General features: G+C 46.7%; 1 protein-coding gene across 2 annotated transcripts in view; it reads right to left on the bottom strand.

The window, feature by feature from the left end:
* LOC139538537 (unconventional myosin-X-like) overlaps positions 1–23,611 on the bottom strand; it is a 192,071-nt gene that overhangs the window by 55,346 nt on the left and 113,114 nt on the right. For both annotated transcript variants that reach the window (XR_011667754.1, XM_071340690.1), the window contains exons 14-20: positions 21,554–21,646; positions 21,066–21,134; positions 17,630–17,712; positions 17,092–17,200; positions 13,339–13,419; positions 7,450–7,574; positions 6,641–6,755 (exon numbers count right to left, since the gene is read on the bottom strand). Coding sequence is in view for 1 of the 2 variants with exons in the window: in XM_071340690.1 (XP_071196791.1) it covers positions 6,641–6,755; positions 7,450–7,574; positions 13,339–13,419; positions 17,092–17,200; positions 17,630–17,712; positions 21,066–21,134; positions 21,554–21,646 (675 nt within the window). In the remaining variant the exon portion in view is untranslated. The remainder of the gene's footprint in view (positions 1–6,640; positions 6,756–7,449; positions 7,575–13,338; positions 13,420–17,091; positions 17,201–17,629; positions 17,713–21,065; positions 21,135–21,553; positions 21,647–23,611) is intronic.

The following is a 23,611-nucleotide window of genomic DNA, read 5'->3' as shown; positions in this document are numbered from 1 at the left end:
CACCCCGCTTCCTGTCCCCCCCCCCCCCCCCCCAGCTCCCCAACCCGCTTCCCCTGTCCCACCCCACTTCTCCTGTCCCACCCCAGCTCCCCACCCCGCTTCCCGTCCCACCCCAGCTCCCCACCCCGCTTCTCCTGTCCCACCCCCAACCCAGCTCCCCAACCCACTTCCTGTCCCCCCCCCCCCCCAGCTCCCCAACCCACTGCCCCAACCCCTTCCCCTGGTCCCCCCCCCCCCCCCCCCAGCTCCTGTTTCTCCTCTACACTCTCCGAGTCACAGAGAGGAAGCTTCCTGGACAACATCCTCAACACCGTCTGGTCCTAGCTTCCTCATCACACAATCAGACATGGATATAATTAGACTTTCTACACAGGAAATGCAATCCCAACCTCTACCTTCAAACCCGCCTTACTTTCCTACCTTTAACCACACAAATATGGCCCTCATAACCACAACACTAAACGCACAAAGGCATGACACATCATTGTGGGAACGTGCAAAAAAAATATTACACACACACCAACGTTCACTTGGGATATTGTATTGTCTGTGACCCCCAACTCAATGTGCATCCGGAGTTAACAGATAAAAGGCCTTGGAAGAAAATGTTCATCTCTAGGCTTCCATAGAAGGGCTGTGTACAATTTAAACTGTCAATAAACTAACATTACACGGTCCATAAACTAACATTACACGTTCAATAAACTAACATTACACGTTCAATAAACTAACATTACATTACACGGTCCATAAACTAACATTACATTACACGGTCCATAAACTAACATTACATTACACGGTCCATAAACTAACATTACACGTTCAATAAACTAACATTAGATTACACGGTCCATAAACTAACATTACATTACACGGTCCATAAACTAACATTACACGTTCAATAAACTAACATTACATTACACGGTCCATAAACTAACATTACACGTTCAATAAACTAACATTACATTACACGGTCCATAAACTAACATTACATTACACGGTCCATAAACTAACATTACACGGTCCATAAACTAACATTACACGGTCCATAAACTAACATTACACGGTCCATAAACTAACATTACACGGTCCATAAACTAACATAACATTACACGTTCAATAAACTAACATTACACGGTCCATAAACTAACATTACACGGTCCATAAACTAACATTACACGGTCCATAAACTAACATAACATTACACGTTCAATAAACTAACATTACACGGTCCATAAACTAACATTACACGGTCCATAAACTAACATTACACATTCAATAAACTAACATTACATTACACGTTCAATAAACTAACATTACATTACACGGTCCATAAACTAACATTACACGTTCAATAAACTAACATTACACGTTCAATAAACTAACATTACATTACACGGTCCATAAACTAACATTACATTACACGGTCCATATACTAACATTACATTACACGGTCCATAAACTAACATTACATTACACGGTCCATAAACTAACATTACATTACACGGTCCATAAACTAACATTACATTACACGGTCCATAAACTAACATTACACTACACGGTCCATAAACTAACATTACATTACACGGTCCATAAACTAACATAACATTACACGGTCCATAAACTAACATTACACTACACGGTCCATAAACTAACATTACATTACACGGTCCATAAACTAACATTACATTACACGGTCCATAAACTAACATTACATTACACGGTCCATAAACTAACATTACATTACACGGTCCATAAACTAACATTACATTACACGGTCCATAAACTAACATTACATTACACGGTCCATAAACTAGCATTACATTACACGGTCCATAAACTAGCATTACATTACACGGTCCATAAACTAACATAACATTACACGGTCCATAAACTAACATTACATTACACGGTCCATAAACTAACATTACACGGTCCATAAACTAACATTACATTACACGTTCAATAAACTAACATTACATTACACGGTCCATAAACTAACATAACATTACACGGTCCATATACTAACATAACATTACACGGTCCATAAACTAACATAACATTACACGGTCCATAAACTAACATTACATTACACGGTCCATAAACTAACATTACATTACACGGTCAATAAACTAACATTACACGGTCCATAAACTAACATTACATTACACGGTCCATAAACTAACATTACATTACACGGTCCATAAACTAACATTACACGGTCCATAAACTAACATTACACGGTCCATAAACTAACATTACATTACACGTTCAATAAACTAACATTACATTACACGGTCCATAAACTAACATTACACGGTCCATAAACTAACATTACACGGTCCATAAACTAACATTACACGTTCAATAAACTAACATTACATTACACGTTCAATAAACTAACATTACATTACACGTTCAATAAACTAACATTACATTACACGGTCCATAAACTAACATTACATTACACGGTCCATAAACTAACATTACACTACACGGTCCATAAACTAACATTACATTACACGGTCCATAAACTAACATTACATTACACGGTCCATAAACTAACATTACATTACACGGTCCATAAACTAACATAACACTACACGGTCCATAAACTAACATTACATTACACGGTCCATAAACTAACATTACATTACACGGTCCATAAACTAACATTACATTACACGGTCCATAAACTAACATTACATTACACGGTCCATAAACTAACATTACATTACACGGTCCATAAACTAACATTACACTACACGGTCCATAAACTAACATTACACTACACGGTCCATAAACTAACATTACATTACACGGTCCATAAACTAACATTACATTACACGGTCCATAAACTAACATAACATTACACGGTCCATAAACTAACATTACACTACACGGTCCATAAACTAACATTACATTACACGGTCCATAAACTAACATTACATTACACGGTCCATAAACTAACATTACACTACACGGTCCATAAACTAACATTACACTACACGGTCCATAAACTAACATTACATTACACGGTCCATAAACTAACATTACATTACACGGTCCATAAACTAACATTACATTACACGGTCCATAAACTAACATTACATTACACGGTCCATAAACTAACATTACATTACACGGTCCATAAACTAACATTACATTACACGGTCCATAAACTAACATTACATTACACGGTCCATAAACTAACATTACATTACACGGTCCATAAACTAACATTACATTACACGGTCCATAAACTAACATAACATTACACGGTCCATAAACTAACATTACATTACACGGTCCATAAACTAACATTACATTACACGGTCCATAAACTAACATTACATTACACGGTCCATAAACTAACATTACATTACACGGTCCATAAACTAACATTACATTACACGGTCCATAAACTAGCATTACATTACACGGTCCATAAACTAGCATTACATTACACGGTCCATAAACTAACATAACATTACACGGTCCATAAACTAACATTACATTACACGGTCCATAAACTAACATTACATTACACGGTCCATAAACTAACATTACACGGTCCATAAACTAACATTACATTACACGTTCAATAAACTAACATTACATTACACGGTCCATAAACTAACATAACATTACACGGTCCATAAACTAACATTACATTACACGGTCCATAAACTAACATAACATTACACGGTCCATAAACTAACATTACACGGTCAATAAACTAACATTACATTACACGGTCAATAAACTAACATTACATTACACGGTCCATAAACTAACATTACATTACACGGTCCATAAACTAACATAACATTACACGGTCCATATACTAACATAACATTACACGGTCCATAAACTAACATAACATTACACGGTCCATAAACTAACATTACATTACACGGTCCATAAACTAACATTACATTACACGGTCAATAAACTAACATTACACGGTCCATAAACTAACATTACATTACACGGTCCATAAACTAACATTACATTACACGGTCCATAAACTAACATTACACGGTCCATAAACTAACATTACATTACACGTTCAATAAACTAACATTACACGGTCCATAAACTAACATAACATTACACGGTCCATAAACTAACATTACATTACACGGTCCATAAACTAACATTACATTACACGGTCCATAAACTAACATTACATTACACGGTCCATAAACTAACATTACATTACACGGTCCATAAACTAACATAACATTACACGGTCCATAAACTAACATAACATTACACGGTCCATATACTAACATAACATTACACGGTCCATAAACTAACATTACATTACACGGTCCATAAACTAACATTACACGGTCCATAAACTAACATAACATTACACGGTCCATAAACTAACATTACATTACACGGTCCATAAACTAACATTACACGGTCCATAAACTAACATTACATTACACGGTCCATAAACTAACATTACATTACACGGTCCATAAACTAACATTACACGGTCCATAAACTAACATTACACGGTCCATAAACTAACATTACATTACACGTTCAATAAACTAACATTACATTACACGGTCCATAAACTAACATAACATTACACGGTCCATAAACTAACATTACATTACACGGTCCATAAACTAACATTACATTACACGGTCCATAAACTAACATTACATTACACGGTCCATAAACTAACATTACATTACACGGTCCATAAACTAACATTACATTACACGGTCCATAAACTAACATTACACGGTCCATAAACTAACATTACACGGTCCATAAACTAACATTACATTACACGTTCAATAAACTAACATTACATTACACGGTCCATAAACTAACATTACATTACACGGTCCATAAACTAACATAACATTACACGGTCAATAAACTAACATTACACGGTCAATAAACTAACATTACATTACACGGTCCATAAACTAACATTACATTACACGGTCCATAAACTAACATAACATTACACGGTCCATATACTAACATAACATTACACGGTCAATAAACTAACATAACATTACACGGTCCATAAACTAACATTACACGGTCAATAAACTAACATTACATTACACGGTCCATAAACTAACATTACATTACACGGTCAATAAACTAACATTACACGGTCCATAAACTAACATTACATTACACGGTCCATAAACTAACATTACACGGTCCATAAACTAACATTACACGGTCCATAAACTAACATTACACTACACGGTCCATAAACTAACATTACATTACACGGTCCATAAACTAACATTACATTACACGGTCCATAAACTAACATTACACGGTCCATAAACTAACATTACACGGTCCATAAACTAACATTACATTACACGGTCCATAAACTAACATTACATTACACGGTCCATAAACTAACATAACATTACACAGTCCATATACTAACATAACATTACACGGTCAATAAACTAACATTACACGGTCAATAAACTAACATTACATTACACGGTCCATAAACTAACATTACACGGCCTGCACTTCCTTACCTCCTGACAAATGTATGACCATATTAGAGACACATATTTCCCACACAGACCTGGTCATGCTACACATCTTTATTCACCCACCACCATTCTACACCTCATCCCTCTGGTGGTTCCACACACAGACAGACCACAAGTCATGTCCTCTAGTCCACATATTGACTCTCTGCCTGGCCTTCTGGACTTTACCCCCGTAGTCAGTCTTATTGTCTCTTTCACCCCTGATGTCCTGCACCCTATTACAGTGTGTCATGGAGCTAACACTAAATTAGAGGTGTCCTGCATCACTATAAGTAATATGTCCATAGCGCCGGGCAGATGTCCTCCGCGGCGCCGGGCAGATGTCCTCCGCGGCGCCGGGCAGATGTCCTCCGCGGCGCCGGGCAGATGTCCTCCGCGGCGCCGGGCAGATGTCCTCCGCGGCGCCGGGCAGATGTCCTCCGCGGCGCCGGGCAGATGTCCTCCGCGGCGCCGGGCAGATGTCCTCCGCGGCGCCGGGCAGATGTCCTCCGCGGCGCCGGGCAGATGTCCTCCGCGGCGCCGGGCAGATGTCCTCCGCGGCGCCGGGCAGATGTCCTCCGCGGCGCCGGGCAGATGTCCTCCGCGGCGCCGGGCAGATAACCAATACGTGGCTGATGAGGTTTGTTGTTAGCCTAAAGCTGATGCTCCTTCGGTCCCTGTTCTTATAACCTATAACATGTAACTCTACCCTGTTCGACCCTGTAAACCCCTGGGTCACAGTACACGCAGCAGAGTACGCCGTGTGAGAGTGTGATGCGTGGTCAGAGCCGCCGTGTGAAAGTGTGATGCGTGGTCAGAGCCGCCGTGTGAGAGTGTGATGCGTGGTCAGAGCCGCCGTGTGAGAGTGTGATGCGTGGTCAGAGCCGCCGTGTGAGAGTGTGATGCGTGGTCAGAGCCGCCGTGTGAGAGTGTGATGCGTGGTCAGAGCCGCCGTGTGAGAGTGTGATGCGTGGTCAGAGTACGCCGTGTGAGAGTGTGATGCGTGGTCAGAGTACGCCGTGTGAGAGTGTGATGCGTGGTCAGAGCCGCCGTGTGAGAGTGTGATGCGTGGTCAGAGCAACGGGGGGCCAGCGTACCTTAGTCTTCCCCAGCTGCCAGTCTCTCTTGGCGGGGTCGTATGACATCAGCAGCTCTGTGCAGCTCCCTCTCTGGTCATCTGTTGGATGCTCGTCTTTCAGGATCATCTTGTACCTGCACAGGGAACAGAGACGCACACAGATCAGACACGGATACAACACGGATCCGACGGGTCAGACAAATCAAACGGGCCAGACGTGTCGAAGGAACACAACATGACACCCAGACAGTTGACAGCAGCACAATAGGCAATCAACACATGAACTCAATGACGCAGGTGAACGCTGAGTCCTCATGTTCTGCTGTTTTGTAAGAGGGTAGACAGGCCAACATGAGCCTTGGTGGTGCGCAGCGGGGGGTGGCCGTGCCATTGACCCTGATCACAGAACATCCCCAGCGTTCGTCGACCCCCAGCAGGTGATTCTACACGTTGAAACCCTGGGGTTCATCGACACCCAGCAGGTGATTCTACACGTTGAAACCCCGGGGTTCGTCGACACCCAGCAGGTGATTCTACACGTTGAAACCCCGGGGTTCGTCGACACCCAGCAGGTGATTCTACACGTTGAAACCCCGGGGTTCGTCGACACCCAGCAGGTGATTCTACACGTTGAAACCCCGGGGTTCGTCGACACCCAGCAGGTGATTCTACACGTTGAAACCCCGGGGTTCATCGACACTCAGCAGATGATTCTACACGTTGAAACCCCGGGGCCTTCGTCGACACCGAGCAGGTGATCTACCGTGCACGGGAGACGGTGATGTTGGTCCGTCTTCCCTGTAAAAGACCGTTGTCCATTTTTCTCACCTGCTGCAGAAGTCTGTAAAGGTCCGACGGACAGGGAACCCAGCCCTGCGGATCTTCACCGTCTCCAACATCCCAGAATACCTCAGCTGGTTCAGGACCACTTCTGGGTCAAACATGTTGGCGTTCTGAGAAGTACAAAACATACTGATTTACTTTTCAACTCTAACTCTGTGAGAACACACAACAGTAGCCATCTGACGACTGTATAGTTGACAGTACAGAGGGGAACACACAACAGTACTATAGTTGACAGTACAGAGGGAACACACAACAGTACTATAGTTGACAGTACCGAGGGAACACACAACAGTACTATAGTTGACAGTACCGAGGGAACACACAACAGTACTATAGTTGACAGTACAGAGGGGAACACACAACAGTACTATAGTTGACAGTACAGAGGGAACACACAACAGTACTATAGTTGACAGTACAGAGGGGAACACACAACAGTACTATAGTTGACAGTACAGAGGGAACACACAACAGTACTATAGTTGACAGTACAGAGGGGAACACACAACAGTACTATAGTTGACAGTACAGAGGGAACACACAACAGTACTATAGTTGACAGTACAGAGGGAACACACAACAGTACTATAGTTGACAGTACAGAGGGAACACACAACAGTACTATAGTTGACAGTACAGAGGGGAACACACAACAGTACTATAGTTGACAGTACAGAGGGAACACACAACAGTACTATAGTTGACAGTACAGAGGGAACACACAACAGTACTATAGTTGACAGTACAGAGGGAACACACAACAGTACTATAGTTGACAGTACAGAGGGAACACACAACAGTACTATAGTTGACAGTACAGAGGGAACACACAACAGAACTATAGTTGACAGTACCGAGGGAACACACAACAGTACTATAGTTGACAGTACCGAGGGGAACACACAACAGTACTATAGTTGACAGTACCGAGGGAACACACAACAGTACTATAGTTGACAGTACCGAGGGGAACACACAACAGTACTATAGTTGACAGTACCGAGGGAACACACAACAGTACTATAGTTGACAGTACCGAGGGGAACACACAACAGTACTATAGTTGACAGTACCGAGGGAACACACAACAGTACTATAGTTGACAGTACCGAGGGGAACACACAACAGTACTATAGTTGACAGTACAGAGGGAACACACAACAGTACTATAGTTGACAGTACCGAGGGGAACACACAACAGTACTATAGTTGACAGTACCGAGGGAACACACAACAGTACTATAGTTGACAGTACCGAGGGGAACACACAACAGTACTATAGTTGACAGTACCGAGGGAACACACAACAGTACTATAGTTGACAGTACAGAGGGAACACACAACAGTACTATAGTTGACAGTACCGAGGGAACACACAACAGTACTATAGTTGACAGTACAGAGGGAACACACAACAGTACTATAGTTGACAGTACCGAGGGAACACACAACAGTACTATAGTTGACAGTACAGAGGGAACACACAACAGTACTATAGTTGACAGTACCGAGGGAACACACAACAGTACTATAGTTGACAGTACAGAGGGAACACACAACAGTACTATAGTTGACAGTACCGAGGGAACACACAACAGTACTATAGTTGACAGTACAGAGGGAACACACAACAGTACTATAGTTGACAGTACAGAGGGAACACACAACAGTACTATAGTTGACAGTACAGAGGGAACACACAACAGTACTATAGTTGACAGTACCGAGGGAACACACAACAGTACTATAGTTGACAGTACAGAGGGAACACACAACAGTACTATAGTTGACAGTACCGAGGGAACACACAACAGTACTATAGTTGACAGTACCGAGGGAACACACAACAGTACTATAGTTGACAGTACCGAGGGGAACACACAACAGTACTATAGTTGACAGTACCGAGGGAACACACAACAGTACTATAGTTGACAGTACAGAGGGAACACACAACAGTACTATAGTTGACAGTACCGAGGGAACACACAACAGTACTATAGTTGACAGTACCGAGGGGAACACACAACAGTACTATAGTTGACAGTACAGAGGGAACAAACAACAGTACTATAGTTGACAGTACAGAGGGAACACACAACAGTACTATAGTTGACAGTACAGAGGGGAACACACAACAGTACTATAGTTGACAGTACAGAGGGAACACACAACAGTACTATAGTTGACAGTACCGAGGGAACACACAACAGTACTATAGTTGACAGTACAGAGGGAACACACAACAGTACTATAGTTGACAGTACAGAGGGAACACACAACAGTACTATAGTTGACAGTACCGAGGGAACACACAACAGTACTATAGTTGACAGTACCGAGGGAACACACAACAGTACTATAGTTGACAGTACCGAGGGAACACACAACAGTACTATAGTTGTCTTACAGCTGGACGATACAAGGTGTTTAGGAGCTGGAATTCTGTTCCATGTCCTTAACCCACAGGAACGTTTCAGTCCGGTATAATCAACTCTATTGTTCTCAGCTGCTCTGTTCTGACTGCGTCATGTTGTTCCCCAGTGCTGCTTATCACACTGCACAATCACTTAACTCTGATTCACATCTCACTGGCTGTGTGTGTGTGTGTGTGTGTGTGTGTGTGTGTGTGTGTGTGTGTGTGTGTGGTACCCTACCATCAGGCATGTTATCAACCTGTTGTTCAGAGGAGTGTCAGGACTTGAATGTACAACAAACAAAGTCCCTGTGGTACAGCTATATGGTGCCAGGTTTCCTCCAGACGTGATGCTTGGCATTCAGGCCAAATAGTTCAATCTTGATTTCATCAGACCAGAGAATCTAGTTTCTCATGGTCTGAGAGTCATTTAGGTGCCTTTTGTCAAACTCCAAGCGGTCTCTCATGTGTCTTTTACTGAGCAGTGGCTTCCGTCTGGCCACTCTACCATAAAGGCCTGATTGGTGGAGTGCTGCAGAGATGGTTGTCCTTCTGGAAGGTTCTCCCATCTCCACAGAGGAACTCCGGAGCTCTGTCAGAGTGACCATTGGGTTCTTGGTCACCTCCCTGACCAAGGCCCTTCTACCCCGATTACTCTGTTTTGCCGGTCTGCCAGCTCTAGGAAGAGTCTTGGTGGTTCCAAACTTCTTCCATTTAAGAATGATGGAGGCCACTGTTCTTGAGGATCTTCAATGCTGCAGAAATGTTTTGGTACCCTTCCCCAGATCTGTGCCTCGACATAATCCTGTCTCGGAGCTCTACAGACAATTCCTTTAACCTCATGGCTTGGTTTTTGCTCTGACATGTACGCTCAACTGTGGGACCTTATATAGACAGGTGTGTCCCTTTCCAAATCATGTCCAATTAATTGAATTTAACACAGGTGGACTCCAATCAAGATGTAGAAACATCTCAAGGATGATCAATGTAGACAGGATGCACCTGAGCTCAATTTCAAGTGTCTCAAAGCAAAGGGTCTGAATACTTCTGTAAATAAGGTGTTTGGTTCTGTTCAGACAGAGGGGTCAGAGGTTAGGCTCTGTTCAGACAGAGGGGTCAGAGCTTAGGCTCTGTTCAGACAGAGGGGTCAGAGCTTAGGCTCTGTTCAGACAGAGGGGTCAGAGGTTAGGCTCTGTTCAGACAGAGGGGTCAGAGGTTTGGCTCTGTTCAGACAGAGGGGTCAGAGGTTAGGCTCTGTTAAATATGGCTGCCTGCCTCTGGCACCTATGAGTACACAGTAACAGACGAGTTCACTTTCAGTAGCTGGTGGTTGTGGTGAATACTGAATGACCCACCTTGAATACTGAATGACCCACCTTGAATACTGAATGACCCACCTTGAATAATGAATGACCCACCTTGTCCATGTTGTGGTGAATACTGAATGACCCACCTTGAATACTGAATGACCCACCTTGAATACTGAATGACCCACCTTGTCCATGTTGGGGTGAATACTGAATGACTCACCTTGTTCATGTTGGGGTGAATACAGAATGACCCACCTTGTCCATGTTGTGGTGAATACTGAATGACCCACCTTGTCCATGTTGTGGTTAATACTGAATGACCCACCTTGTCCATGTTGGGGTGAATACTGAATGACCCACCTTGTTCATGTTGGGGTGAATACAGAATGACCCACCTTGTCCAGGTTGGGGTGAATACTGAATGACCCACCTTGTCCATGTTGGGGTGAATACTGAATGACCCACCTTCTCCAGGTTGGGGTGAATACTGAATGACCCACCTTGTCCATGTTGGGGTGAATACTGAATGACCCACCTTGTTCATGTTGTGGTTAATACAGAATGACCCACCTTGTTCATGTTGGGGTGAATACTGAATGACCCACCTTGTTCATGTTGGGGTGAATACAGAATGACCCACCTTGTTCATGTTGTGGTCAATACTGAATGACCCACCCTGTCCATGTTGGGGTGAATACTGAATGACCCACCTTGTTCATGTTGGGGTGAATACTGAATGACCCACCTTGTCCATGTTGGGGTGAATACTGAATGACCCACCTTGTCCATGTTGGGGTGAATACTGAATGACCCACCTTGTCCATGTTGGGGTGAATACTGAATGACCCACCTTGTCCATGTTGGGGTGAATACTGAATGACCCACCTTGTCCATGTTGGGGTGAATACTGAATGACCCACCTTGTCCATGTTGTGGTGAATACTGAATGACCCACCTTGTCCATGTTGTGGTGAATACTGAATGACCCACCTTGTTCATGTTGTGGTGAATACTGAATGACCCACCTTGTTCATGTTGTGGTGAATACTGAATGACCCACCTTGTCCATGTTGGGGTGAATACTGAATGACCCACCTTGCCCATGTTGGGGTGAATACTGAATGACCCACCTTGCCCATGTTGGGGTGAATACTGAATGACCCACCTTGTTCATGTTGTGGTGAATACTGAATGACCCACCTTGTCCATGTTGTGGTTAATACTGAATGACCCACCTTGTCCATGTTGTGGTTAATACTGAATGACCCACCTTGTCCATGTTGTGGTGAATACAGAATGACCCACCTTGTTCATGTTGGGGTGAATACTGAATGACCCACCTTGTTCATGTTGTGGTGAATACAGAATGACCCACCTTGTTCATGTTGTGGTGAATACAGAATGACCCACCTTGTTCATGTTGGGGTGAATACAGAATGACCCAACTTGTTCATGTTGGGGTGAATACTGAATGACCCACCTTGTTCATGTTGGGGTGAATACTGAATGACCCACCTTGTCCATGTTGGGGTGAATACTGAATGACCCACCTTGTCCATGTTGGGGTGAATACTGAATGACCCACCCTGTCCATGTTGGGGTGAATACTGAATGACCCACCTTGTTCATGTTGTGGTGAATACTGAATGACCCACCTTGTCCATGTTGGGGTGAATACTGAATGACTCACCTTGTCCATGTTGGGGTGAATACTGAATGACCCACCTTGTCCATGTTGGGGTGAATACTGAATGACCCACCTTGTCCATGTTGGGGTGAATACTGAATGACCCACCTTGCCCATGTTGGGGTGAATACTGAATGACCCACCTTGCCCATGTTGGGGTGAATACTGAATGACCCACCTTGTTCATGTTGTGGTGAATACTGAATGACCCACCTTGTCCATGTTGTGATTAATACTGAATGACCCACCTTGTACATGTTGTGGTTAATACTGAATGACCCACCTTGTCCATGTTGTGGTGAATACAGAATGACCCACCTTGTTCATGTTGGGGTGAATACAGAATGACCCACCTTGTTCATGTTGTGGTGAATACTGAATGACCCACCTTGTTCATGTTGTGGTGAATACTGAATGACCCACCTTGTCCATGTTGTGGTGAATACTGAATGACCCACCTTGTTCATGTTGGGTTTGATGCAGCGCACAAAGAAAGGGTTGGAGGCACTCAGAGTGTTCATCAAGGAATGGAGAGAGTCCTGCAGAAACACAACAACAAGTATACAGTTGAAGTCGGAAGTTTAAGTACACCTTAGCCAAATACATTTAAACTCAGTTTCACAATTGCTGACATTTAATCTTAGTAAAAATTCCCTGTCTTAGGTCAGTTAGGATCACAACTTTATTTTAATAATGTGAAATGTCAGAATAATAGTAGAGAGAATGATTTATTTCAGCTTTTATTTCTTTCTTTCATCACATTCCCAGTGGGTCAGAAGTTTACATACACTCAATTAGTATTTGGCAGCATTGCCTTTAAAATGTTTAACTTGGGTCGAACGTTCCGGGTAGCCTTCCACAAGCTTCCCACAATAAATTGGGTGAATTTTGGCCCATTCCTCCTGAGAGAGCTGGTGTAACTGAGTCAGGTTTGTAGGCCTCCTTGCTCGCACACGCTTTTTCAGTTCTGCCCACAATTTTCTATGGGATTGAGTTCAGGGCTTAGTGGCCACTCTAATACCATGACTTTGTTGTCCTTAAGCCATTTTGCCACAACTTTGGAAGTATGCTTGGGGTCATTGTCCATTTGGAAGACCCATTTGCGACCAAGCTTTAACTTCCTGACTGATGTCTTGAGATGTTGCTTCAATACATCCACATAATTTTCCTCCATCATGATGCCATCTATTTTGTGAGGTGCACCAGTCCCCCCTCCTTCAGCAAAGCACCCCCACAACATGATGCTGCCACCCCCGTGCTTCACGGTTGGGATGGTGTTCTTCGGCTTGCAAGCATCCCCCTTTTTCCTCCAAACATAACGATGGTCATTATGGCCAAACAGTTCTATTTTTGTTTCATCAGACCAGAGGACATTTCTCCAAAAAGTACAATCTTTGTCCCCATGTGCAGTTGGAAACTGTAGTCTGGCTTTTTTATGGCGGTTTTGGAGCAGTGGCTTCTTCCTTGCTGAGAATCCTTTCAGGTTATGTCGATATAGGACTCGTTTTACTGTGGATCTAGATACTTTTGTACCTGTTTCCTCCAGCATTTTCACAAGGTCCTTTGCTGTTGTTCTGGGATTGATTTGCACTTTTCGTATCAAAGTACGTTCAACTCTAGGAGACAGAACGCATCTCCTTCCTGAGCGGTATGATGGCTGTGTGGTCCCATGGTGTTTATACTTGCGTACTATTGTTTGTACAGATGAACGTGGTACCTTCAGGCTTTTGGAAATTGCTCCCAAGGATGAACCAGACTTGTGGAGGTCTACAATTTTTTTTTCCTGAGGTCTTGGCTGATTTTCCCATGATGTCAAGCAAAGAGGCACTGAGTTGGAAGGTAGGCCTTGAAATACATCCACAGGTACACCTCTAATTGACTCAAATTGTGTCAATTAGCCTATGAGTAGCTTCTAAAGCCATGATATAATTTTCTGGAATTTTCCAAGCTGTTTAAAGACACAGTCAACTTAGTGTATGTAAACTTCTGACCCACTGGAATTGTGATACAGTGAATTATAAGTGAAATAATATGTCTGTAAACAATTGTTAGAGAAATGACTTGTGTCATGCACAAAGTAGATGCCCTAACCGACTTGCCAAACTATAGTTTGTTAACAAGAAATTTGTGGTGGTTGAAAAACGAGTTTTAATGACTCCAAACTAAGTGTATGTAAATTTAAACTGTAGATACGGAATCAGAAACATGACATCTAGATACGGAATCAGAGGCTCCTCATCTCCTGCTGACCAGGGTGTCTACAGGCTCTGGCCTCCTAGGGTCCTCATCTCCTGCTGACCAGGGTGTTTACAGGCTCTGGCCTCCTAGGGTCCTCATCTCCTGCTGACCAGGGTGTTTACAGGCTCTGGCCTCCTAGGGTCCTCATCTCCTGCTGACCAGGGTGTTTACAGGCTCTGGCTACAGGACTATATTTACCCAGCAGTGCCAACAAGGACCCTTGAACCTAGCACTCTCTCTCACTCAGACTGACTGTCTCCAGTAAAACACTGCCAGGGGGACTTGCAGATGAGAGGTAATCTCCAGCTTTAGGAGCTGCAGTCCAGGCTAAATCCCCTCCATGTCAGTTATGGCATGTTAAACCCCCCACCCATCTCACATGGAAATCTCTCTCTCTCTATATCTATATCTATATCTATATCTATATATATATATATATAATAACCTGCTGTGTCTCTCTCTCCAGACTAACCAGTACTACATGAAGCCCAGAGTGACGGCTCACCAGTTTGGCATCAAGCACTATGCTGGAGAGGTAAATTACCCTCAAGGAGCTCAACACTTGAGAAGGACTCTCTAAAACACAAACAAAAGACTATTCAAAACGCTTAGGGAAACTGTCAACCTCATGATCAAGGCAATCCGTATCATGGCATAGCCAAAAGGATTCTGTGACTCTACAGTATAGTGAAGGTTTATGGTTAGGAGGTCAGAGGTTGACTATGCTCCTCTGTGATTGGTCCTCACCCTGAACTGAGAGCTGTCAGTGGGTTAGGGTTAGGGTTAGAGGTCCTCACCCTGAACTGAGAGCTGTCAGTGGGTTAGGGGTTAGAAGTCATCACCCTGAACTGAGAGCTGTCAGTGGGTTAGGGGTTAGAGGTCATCACCCTGAACTGAGAGCTGTCAGTGGGTTAGGGGTTAGAGGTCATCACCCTGAACTGAGAGCTGTCAGCGGGTTAGGGGTTAGAGGTCATCACCCTGAACTGAGAGCTGTCAGCGGGTTAGGGGTTAGAGGTCATCACCCTGAACTGAGAGCTGACAGTGGATTAGGGGTTAGAGGTCATCACCCTGAACTGAGAGCTGTCAGCGGGTTAGGGGTTAGAGGTCATCACCCTGAACTGAGAGCTGTCAGTGGGTTAGGGGTTAGAGGTCATCACCCTGAACTGAGAGCTGTCAGCGGGTTAGGGGTTAGAGGTCATCACCCTGAACTGAGAGCTGTCAGCGGGTTAGGGGTTAGAGGTCATCACCCTGAACTGAGAGCTGACAGTGGATTAGGGGTTAGAGGTCATCACCCTGAACTGAGAGCTGTCAGCGGGTTAGGGGTTAGAGGTCATCACCCTGAACTGAGAGCTGTCAGTGGGTTAGGGGTTAGAGGTCATCACCCTAAACTGAGAGCTGTCAGTGGGTTAGGGGTTAGAGGTCCTCACCCTGAACTGAGAGCTGTCAGTGGGTTAGGGGTTAGAGGTCCTCACCCTGAACTGAGAGCTGTCAGCGGGTTAGGGGTTAGAGGTCCTCACCCTGAACTGAGAGCTGACAGTGGGTTAGGGGTTAGAGGTCCTCACCCTGAACTGAGAGCTGTCAGCGGGTTAGGGGTTAGAGGTCATCACCCTGAACTGAGAGCTGTCAGCGGGTTAGGGGTTAGAGGTCCTCACCCTGAACTGAGAGCTGACAGTGGGTTAGGGGTTAGAGGTCCTCACTCTGAACTGAGAGCTGACAGTGGGTTAGGGGTTAGAGGTCCTCACCCTGAACTGAGAGCTGTCAGCGGGTTAGGGGTTAGAGGTCCTCACCCTGAACTGAGAGCTGTCAGCGGGTTAGGGGTTAGAGGTCCTCACCCTGAACTGAGAGCTGTCAGCGGGTTAGGGGTTAGAGGTCCTCACCCTGAACTGAGAGCTGACAGTGGGTTAGGGGTTAGAGGTCCTCACTCTGAACTGAGAGCTGACAGTGGGTTAGGGTTAGGGGTTAGAGATCCTCACCCTGAACTGAGAGCTGACAGTGGGTTTTCGTCTGGCCGTCCCCATCTTCAGGGTCTCCTCTCCGTTCCTGCTCCCAACACGCTCAAACAGGTCATAGATGAAGTCAAGCCTGAAGGACAGAACAAACATGTTCAACATTCTCTAAACACAGTGGAGTGACTTTAGTACAGGGTCAGAGTACATTAACACAGTGGAGTGACTTTAGTACAGGGTCAGAGTACATTAACACAGTGGAGTGACTTTAGTACAGGGTCAGAGTACATTAACACAGTGGAGTGACTTTAGTACAGGGTCAGAGTACATTAACACAGTGGAGTGACTTTAGTACCGGGTCAGAGTACATTAACACAGTGGAGTGACTTTAGTACAGGGTCAGAGTACATTAACACAGTGGAGTGACTTTAGTACAGGGTCAGACTTTGTGGGTTGTTGTGATTGTTTATTCCAGTCAGAGGAACATCTAGTAGCCGTTCCATGACCAGGGAACCACACACACACACACACACACACACACACACACACACACACACACACACACCTGCTGTCTTTGAGCATGTTCAAGACGTCATCTCTGAAGGTGTCTCTGTTCTTCAGTAGGACCCCTCTGACGTCATACAGAACCTGACAGAGAGTGGGGACATGTTTCAGTTATTTCAACCTGACAGGGGACAGGACAGGGGATGTTACTGCATGTTCACCGGGGCCACGTTACACATGCTGAAAGAGAATGATGGCCGGCCTGATCTGAAGCTCAGTGAGAGCACGGCTAAGGGCAGGTGAGAGGAGTCGACTGCTGTGTTAAGACAGTCACCTGTTGACAGTTACTCAGCCCCTGGTCTTAACAGCGTAGCAGCAGTAGATCCCTCCCTACTACTAAAGTACTGCTCGCCTGGCCCAGGCCAGTAGGCGTAGACAGAGGTATTGATTACATGGACACATTCCTTGTACATCCATAGCCATATAGAAAATGACCCATGACAGAGACGTGCTTATGAGTTTAATGACGGTAGGGCTTCGCCTCGGATGAGGACACTGAGGGTTATAGACACAGGACTTCAGAGGTTACTATTTCACCTTGTGTTGTTTATGATGAAATAACCACTACATTACAGTTGGATAAATCTACTGAAGGATGTGACTGTCCTCCATGTGAACTAACAGAGCCCTTTCAGATAACACCAAGCCCTGAGCAGCAGGGGAGTTGTGGTCTGGGGAGAGGGACAGGAATCACGGTGGCTCCACAGCCTCCTCTCCTAGGGGAGTTGGGGTCTGGGGAGAGGAGGGACAGGAATCACGGTGGCTCCACAGCCTCCTCTCCTAGGGGAGTTGGGGTCTGGGGAGAGGAGGGACAGGAATCACGGTGGCTCCACAGCCTCCTCTCCTAGGGGAGTTGGGGTCTGGGGAGAGGAGGGACAGGAATCACGGTGGCTCCACAGCCTCCTCTCCTAGGGGAGTTGGGGTCTGGGGAGAGGAGGGACAGGAATCACGGTGGCTCCACAGCCTCCTCTCCTAGGGGAGTTGGGGTCTGGGGAGAGGAGGGACAGGAATCACCATGGCTCCACAGCCTCCTCTCCTAGGGGAGTTGGAGACAACAGCCTCCCCCCTCTCTGTCCCTGAAACAACAAGCCTCCCCCCTCTCTGTCCCTGAAACAGCCTCCCCCCCTCTCTGTCCCTGAAACAACAGCCTCCCCCCTCTCTGTCCCTGAAACAACAGCCCCCCCCCCCCTCTGTCCCTGAAACAACAGCCTCCCCCCCTCTCTGTCCCTGAAACAACAGCCTCCCCCCCTCTCTGTCCCTGAAACAACAGCCTCCCCCCCTCTCTGTTCCTGAAACAACAGCCTCCCCCCTCTCTGTCCCTGAAACAACAAGCCTCCCCCCTCTCTGTCCCTGAAACAGCCTCCCCCCCTCTCTGTCCCTGAAACAACAGCCTCCCCCCTCTCTGTCCCTGAAACAACAGCCCCCCCCCCTCTCTGTCCCTGAAACAACAGCCTCCCCCCCTCTCTGTCCCTGAAACAACAGCCTCCCCCCCTCTCTGTCCCTGAAACAACAGCCTCCCCCCCTCTCTGTTCCTGAAACAACAGCCTCCCCCCCTCTCTGTCCCTGAAACAACAGCCCCCCCCTCTCTCTGTCCCTGAAACAACAAGCCTCCCCCCCTCTCTGTCCCTGAAACAACAAGCCTCCCCCCCTCTCTGTCCCTGAAACAACAGCCTCCCCCCCTCTCTGTCCCTGAAACAGCCCCCCCCCTCTCTGTCCCTGAAACAACAGCCCCCCCCCTCTCTCTGTCCCTGAAACAACAAGCCTCCCCCCTCTCTCTGTCCCTGAAACAACAAGCCTCCCCCCTCTCTCTGTCCCTGAAACAACAGCCTCCCCCCCCTCTCTGTCCCTGAAACAACAGCCTCCCCCCCTCTCTGTCCCTGAAACAACAGCCTCCCCCCTCTCTGTCCCTGAAACAACAGCCCCCCCCCCCCTCTGTCCCTGAAACAACAGCCTCCCCCCCTCTCTGTCCCTGAAACAACAGCCTCCCCCCCTCTCTGTCCCTGAAACAACAGCCTCCCCCCCTCTCTGTTCCTGAAACAACAGCCTCCCCCCCTCTCTGTCCCTGAAACAACAGCCCCCCCCTCTCTCTGTCCCTGAAACAACAAGCCTCCCCCCCTCTCTGTCCCTGAAACAACAAGCCTCCCCCCCTCTCTGTCCCTGAAACAACAGCCTCCCCCCCTCTCTGTCCCTGAAACAGCCCCCCCCTCTCTGTCCCTGAAACAACAGCCCCCCCCCTCTCTCTGTCCCTGAAACAACAAGCCTCCCCCCTCTCTCTGTCCCTGAAACAACAAGCCTCCCCCCTCTCTCTGTCCCTGAAACAACAGCCTCCCCCCCCTCTCTGTCCCTGAAACAACAGCCTCCCCCCCCTCTCTGTCCCTGAAACAACAGCCTCCCCCCCTCTCTGTCCCTGAAACAACAGCCCCCCCCCTCTCTGTCCCTGAAACAGCCCCCCCCCCTCTCTCTGTCCCTGAAACAACAAGCCTCCCCCCCTCTCTCTGTCCCTGAAACAACAGCCTCCCCCCCTCTCTGTCCCTGAAACAACAGCCTCCCCCCTCTCTGTCCCTGAAACAACAGCCCCCCCCCCCCCTCTGTCCCTGAAACAACAGCCTCCCCCCCTCTCTGTCCCTGAAACAACAGCCTCCCCCCCTCTCTGTTCCTGAAACAACAGCCTCCCCCCCTCTCTGTCCCTGAAACAACAGCCCCCCCCCCCTCTCTGTCCCTGAAACAACAGCCTCCCCCCTCTCTGTCCCTGAAACAACAGCCTCCCCCCCTCTCTGTCCCTGAAACAACAGCCTCCCCCCCTCTCTGTGCCTGAAACAACAAGCCTCCCCCCTCTCTGTCCCTGAAACAACAGCCCCCCCCCTCTGTCCCTGAAACAACAAGCCTCCCCCCTCTCTCTGTCCCTGAAACAACAGCCTCCCCCCCTCTCTGTCCCTGAAACAACAGCCCCCCCCCTCTGTCCCTGAAACAACAAGCCTCCCCCCTCTCTCTGTCCCTGAAAAAGCCCCCCCCCCCCCCCCCTGAAACAACAGCCTCCCCCCCTCTCTGTCCCTGAAACAACAGCCTCCCCCCCTCTCTGTCCCTGGGGCCTGGCACGCCTGACTCTTGGCAGGGCTCATGATCCAGCCCCCATAGCCTGGGCTAATTAGTGAAAGAGGAGCCGTCCTTCAGCCTAGTTGCCTGGCGACATGCCCGAACAGTGTGTTTTAGTCACCCCTCCTGATGTGTGAAAGACACACACACACACACACACACACACACACACACACACACACACACACACACACACACACACACACACACACACACACACACACACACACACACACACACACACACACACACACACACACACACACACACACACACACACACACACAGAGAGAGAGAGACAGAGGTATCCTTCTCAAGTGTTGAGCTCCTTGAGGGTATTTTACCTCTCCAGCATAGTGCTTGATGCCAAACTGGTGATCCGTCACTCTGGGCTTCATGTAGTACTGGTTAGTCTGGAGAGAGAGAGAGAGACACACAGCAGGTTATAATACATGACTTAGCAGTCATACGACAGGTTATAATATATGACTTAGCAGTCATAGGACAGAGAGCTGGCATCGGTATCACATGAAAATCTCTGCATTTCTCCTGCTTCATCCTGCAGCATACAATGTTCATTAGGTCTGAGAAAAGCGGATCACATTTCACTGTTGTTGCTGTGCGTGTGAGAGGACAGAGAGGGCGTTACTGCTCTGATCTGCATCGAAGACAGTCAGGACAGATTCATTCTTTGTGGTCTGGAGTGGCTGGGGAAGCATTTCCTTTACAGCGGTCTGTGTGTGTCTCTGTGTGTGTGTGTGTGTGTGTCTGTGTCTGTGTGTGTGTCTCTGTGTGTGTGTCTCTGTGTGTGTGTGTCTGTGTGTGTACTCACAGCGTGTCTACTGTGTAGTTTCTCTAGCAGGGTGTAGTCGGTGCCTTTAGGGAAGCGACTCTCCTCGTTGATCAGAGCCAACATGCCCAGTTTCTGCCAGGAGGAAGAGGAGGAAGAGGAGACTAACAGTTCACAGAGAAGCCTGATATGAGGCTCAAGGCCATAATGACAACAAAGACAAATACATCTCAAATCAAATCAAATCAAATTTATTAGTCACATACACATGGTTAGCAGATGTTAATGCGAGTGTAGCGAAATGCTTGTGCTTCTAGTTCCGACAATGCAGTAATAACCAACAGTAATCTAACCTAACAATTCCACACTACTACCTTACACACACACACAAGTGTAAAGGGATAAAGAAAATGTACATAAAGATATATGGATGAGTGGTGGTACAGAACGGCATGGCAGATGCAGTAGATGGTATAGAGTACGGTATATACATATGAGATGAGTACTGTAGGGTATGTAAACATAAAGTGGCATAGTTTAAAGTGGCTAGTGGTACATGTATTGCATAAAGATGGCAAGATGCAGTAGATGATATAGAGTACAGTATATATACATATGAGATGGGTAATGTAGGGTATGTAAACATTGTATTAAGTGGCATTGCTTAAAGTGGCTAGTGGTACATTTTTACATAATTTCCATCAGTTCCCATTTTTAAAGTGGCTGGAGTTGAGTCAGTATGTTGGCAGCGGCCGCTAAATGTTAGTGGTGGCTGTTTAACAGTCTGATGGCCTTGAGATAGAAGCTGTTTTTCAGTCTCTCGGTCCCTGCTTTGATGCACCTGTACTGACCTCGCCTTCTGGATGATAGCGGGGTGAACAGGCAGTGGCTTGGGTGGTTGTTGTCCTTGATGATCTTTATGGCCTTCCTGTGACATCGGGTGGTGTAGGTGTCCTGGAGGGCAGGTAGTTTGCCCCTGGTGATGCGTTCTGCAGACCTCACTACCCTCTGGAGAGCCTTACGGTTGTGGGCGGAGCAGTTGCCGTACCAGGCGGTGATACAGCCCGACAGGATGCTCTCGATTGTGCATCTGTAGAAGTTTGTGAGTGCTTTTGGTGACAAGCCGAATTTCTTCAGCCTCCTGAGGTTGAAGAGGCGCTGCTGCGCCTTCTTCACAACGCTGTCTGTGTGGGTGGACCAGTTCAGTTTGTCCGTGATGTGTACACCGAGGAACTTAAAACTTTCCACCTTCTCCACTACTGACCCGTCGATGTGGATAGGGGGGTGCTCCCTCTGCTGTTTCCTGAAGTCCACAATCATCTCCTTTGTTTTGTTGACGTTGAGTATGAGGTTATTTTCCTGACACCACACTCCGAGGGCCCTCACCTCCTCCCTGTAGGCCGTCTCGTCGTTGTTGGTGATCAAGCCTACCACTGTAGTGTCATCCGCAAACTTGATGATTGAGTTGGAGGCGTGCATGGCCACGCAGTCGTGGGTGAACAGGGAGTACAGGAGAGGGCTCAGAACGCACCCTTGTGGGGCCCCAGTGTTGAGGATCAGCGGGGTGGAGATGTTGTTACCTACCCTCACCACCTGGGGGCGGCCCGTCAGGAAGTCCAGGACCCAGTTGCACAGGGCGGGGTCGAGACCCAGGGTCTCGAGCTTGATGACGAGTTTGGAGGGTACTATGGTGTTAAATGCTGAGCTGTAATCGATGAACAGCATTCTCACATGGGTATTCCTCTTGTCCAGATGGGTTAGGGCAGTGTGCAGTGTGGTTGCGATTGCGTCGTCTGTGGACCTATTGGGTCGGTAAGCAAATTGGAGTGGGTCTAGGGTGTCCGGTAGGGTGGAGGTGATATGGTCCTTGACTAGTCTCTCAAAGCACTTCATGATGACGGAAGTGAGTGCTACGGGGCGGTAGTCGTTTAGCTCAGTTACCTTAGCTTTCTTGGGCACAGGAACAATGGTGGCCCTCTTGAAGCATGTGGGAACAGCAGACTGGGATAAGGATTGATTGAATATGTCCGTAAACACACCAGCCAGCTGGTCTGCGCATGCTCTGAGGACGCGGCTGGGAATGCCGTCTGGGCCTGCAGC

This window comes from Salvelinus alpinus, chromosome 14 (genome assembly GCF_045679555.1).
Source record: "Salvelinus alpinus chromosome 14, SLU_Salpinus.1, whole genome shotgun sequence".
In the NCBI taxonomy this organism is placed as follows: Eukaryota; Metazoa; Chordata; class Actinopteri; order Salmoniformes; family Salmonidae; genus Salvelinus; species Salvelinus alpinus.
Note: the sequence above shows the minus strand (reverse complement) of the source record. Positions and strands in the feature narration are given on the sequence as shown.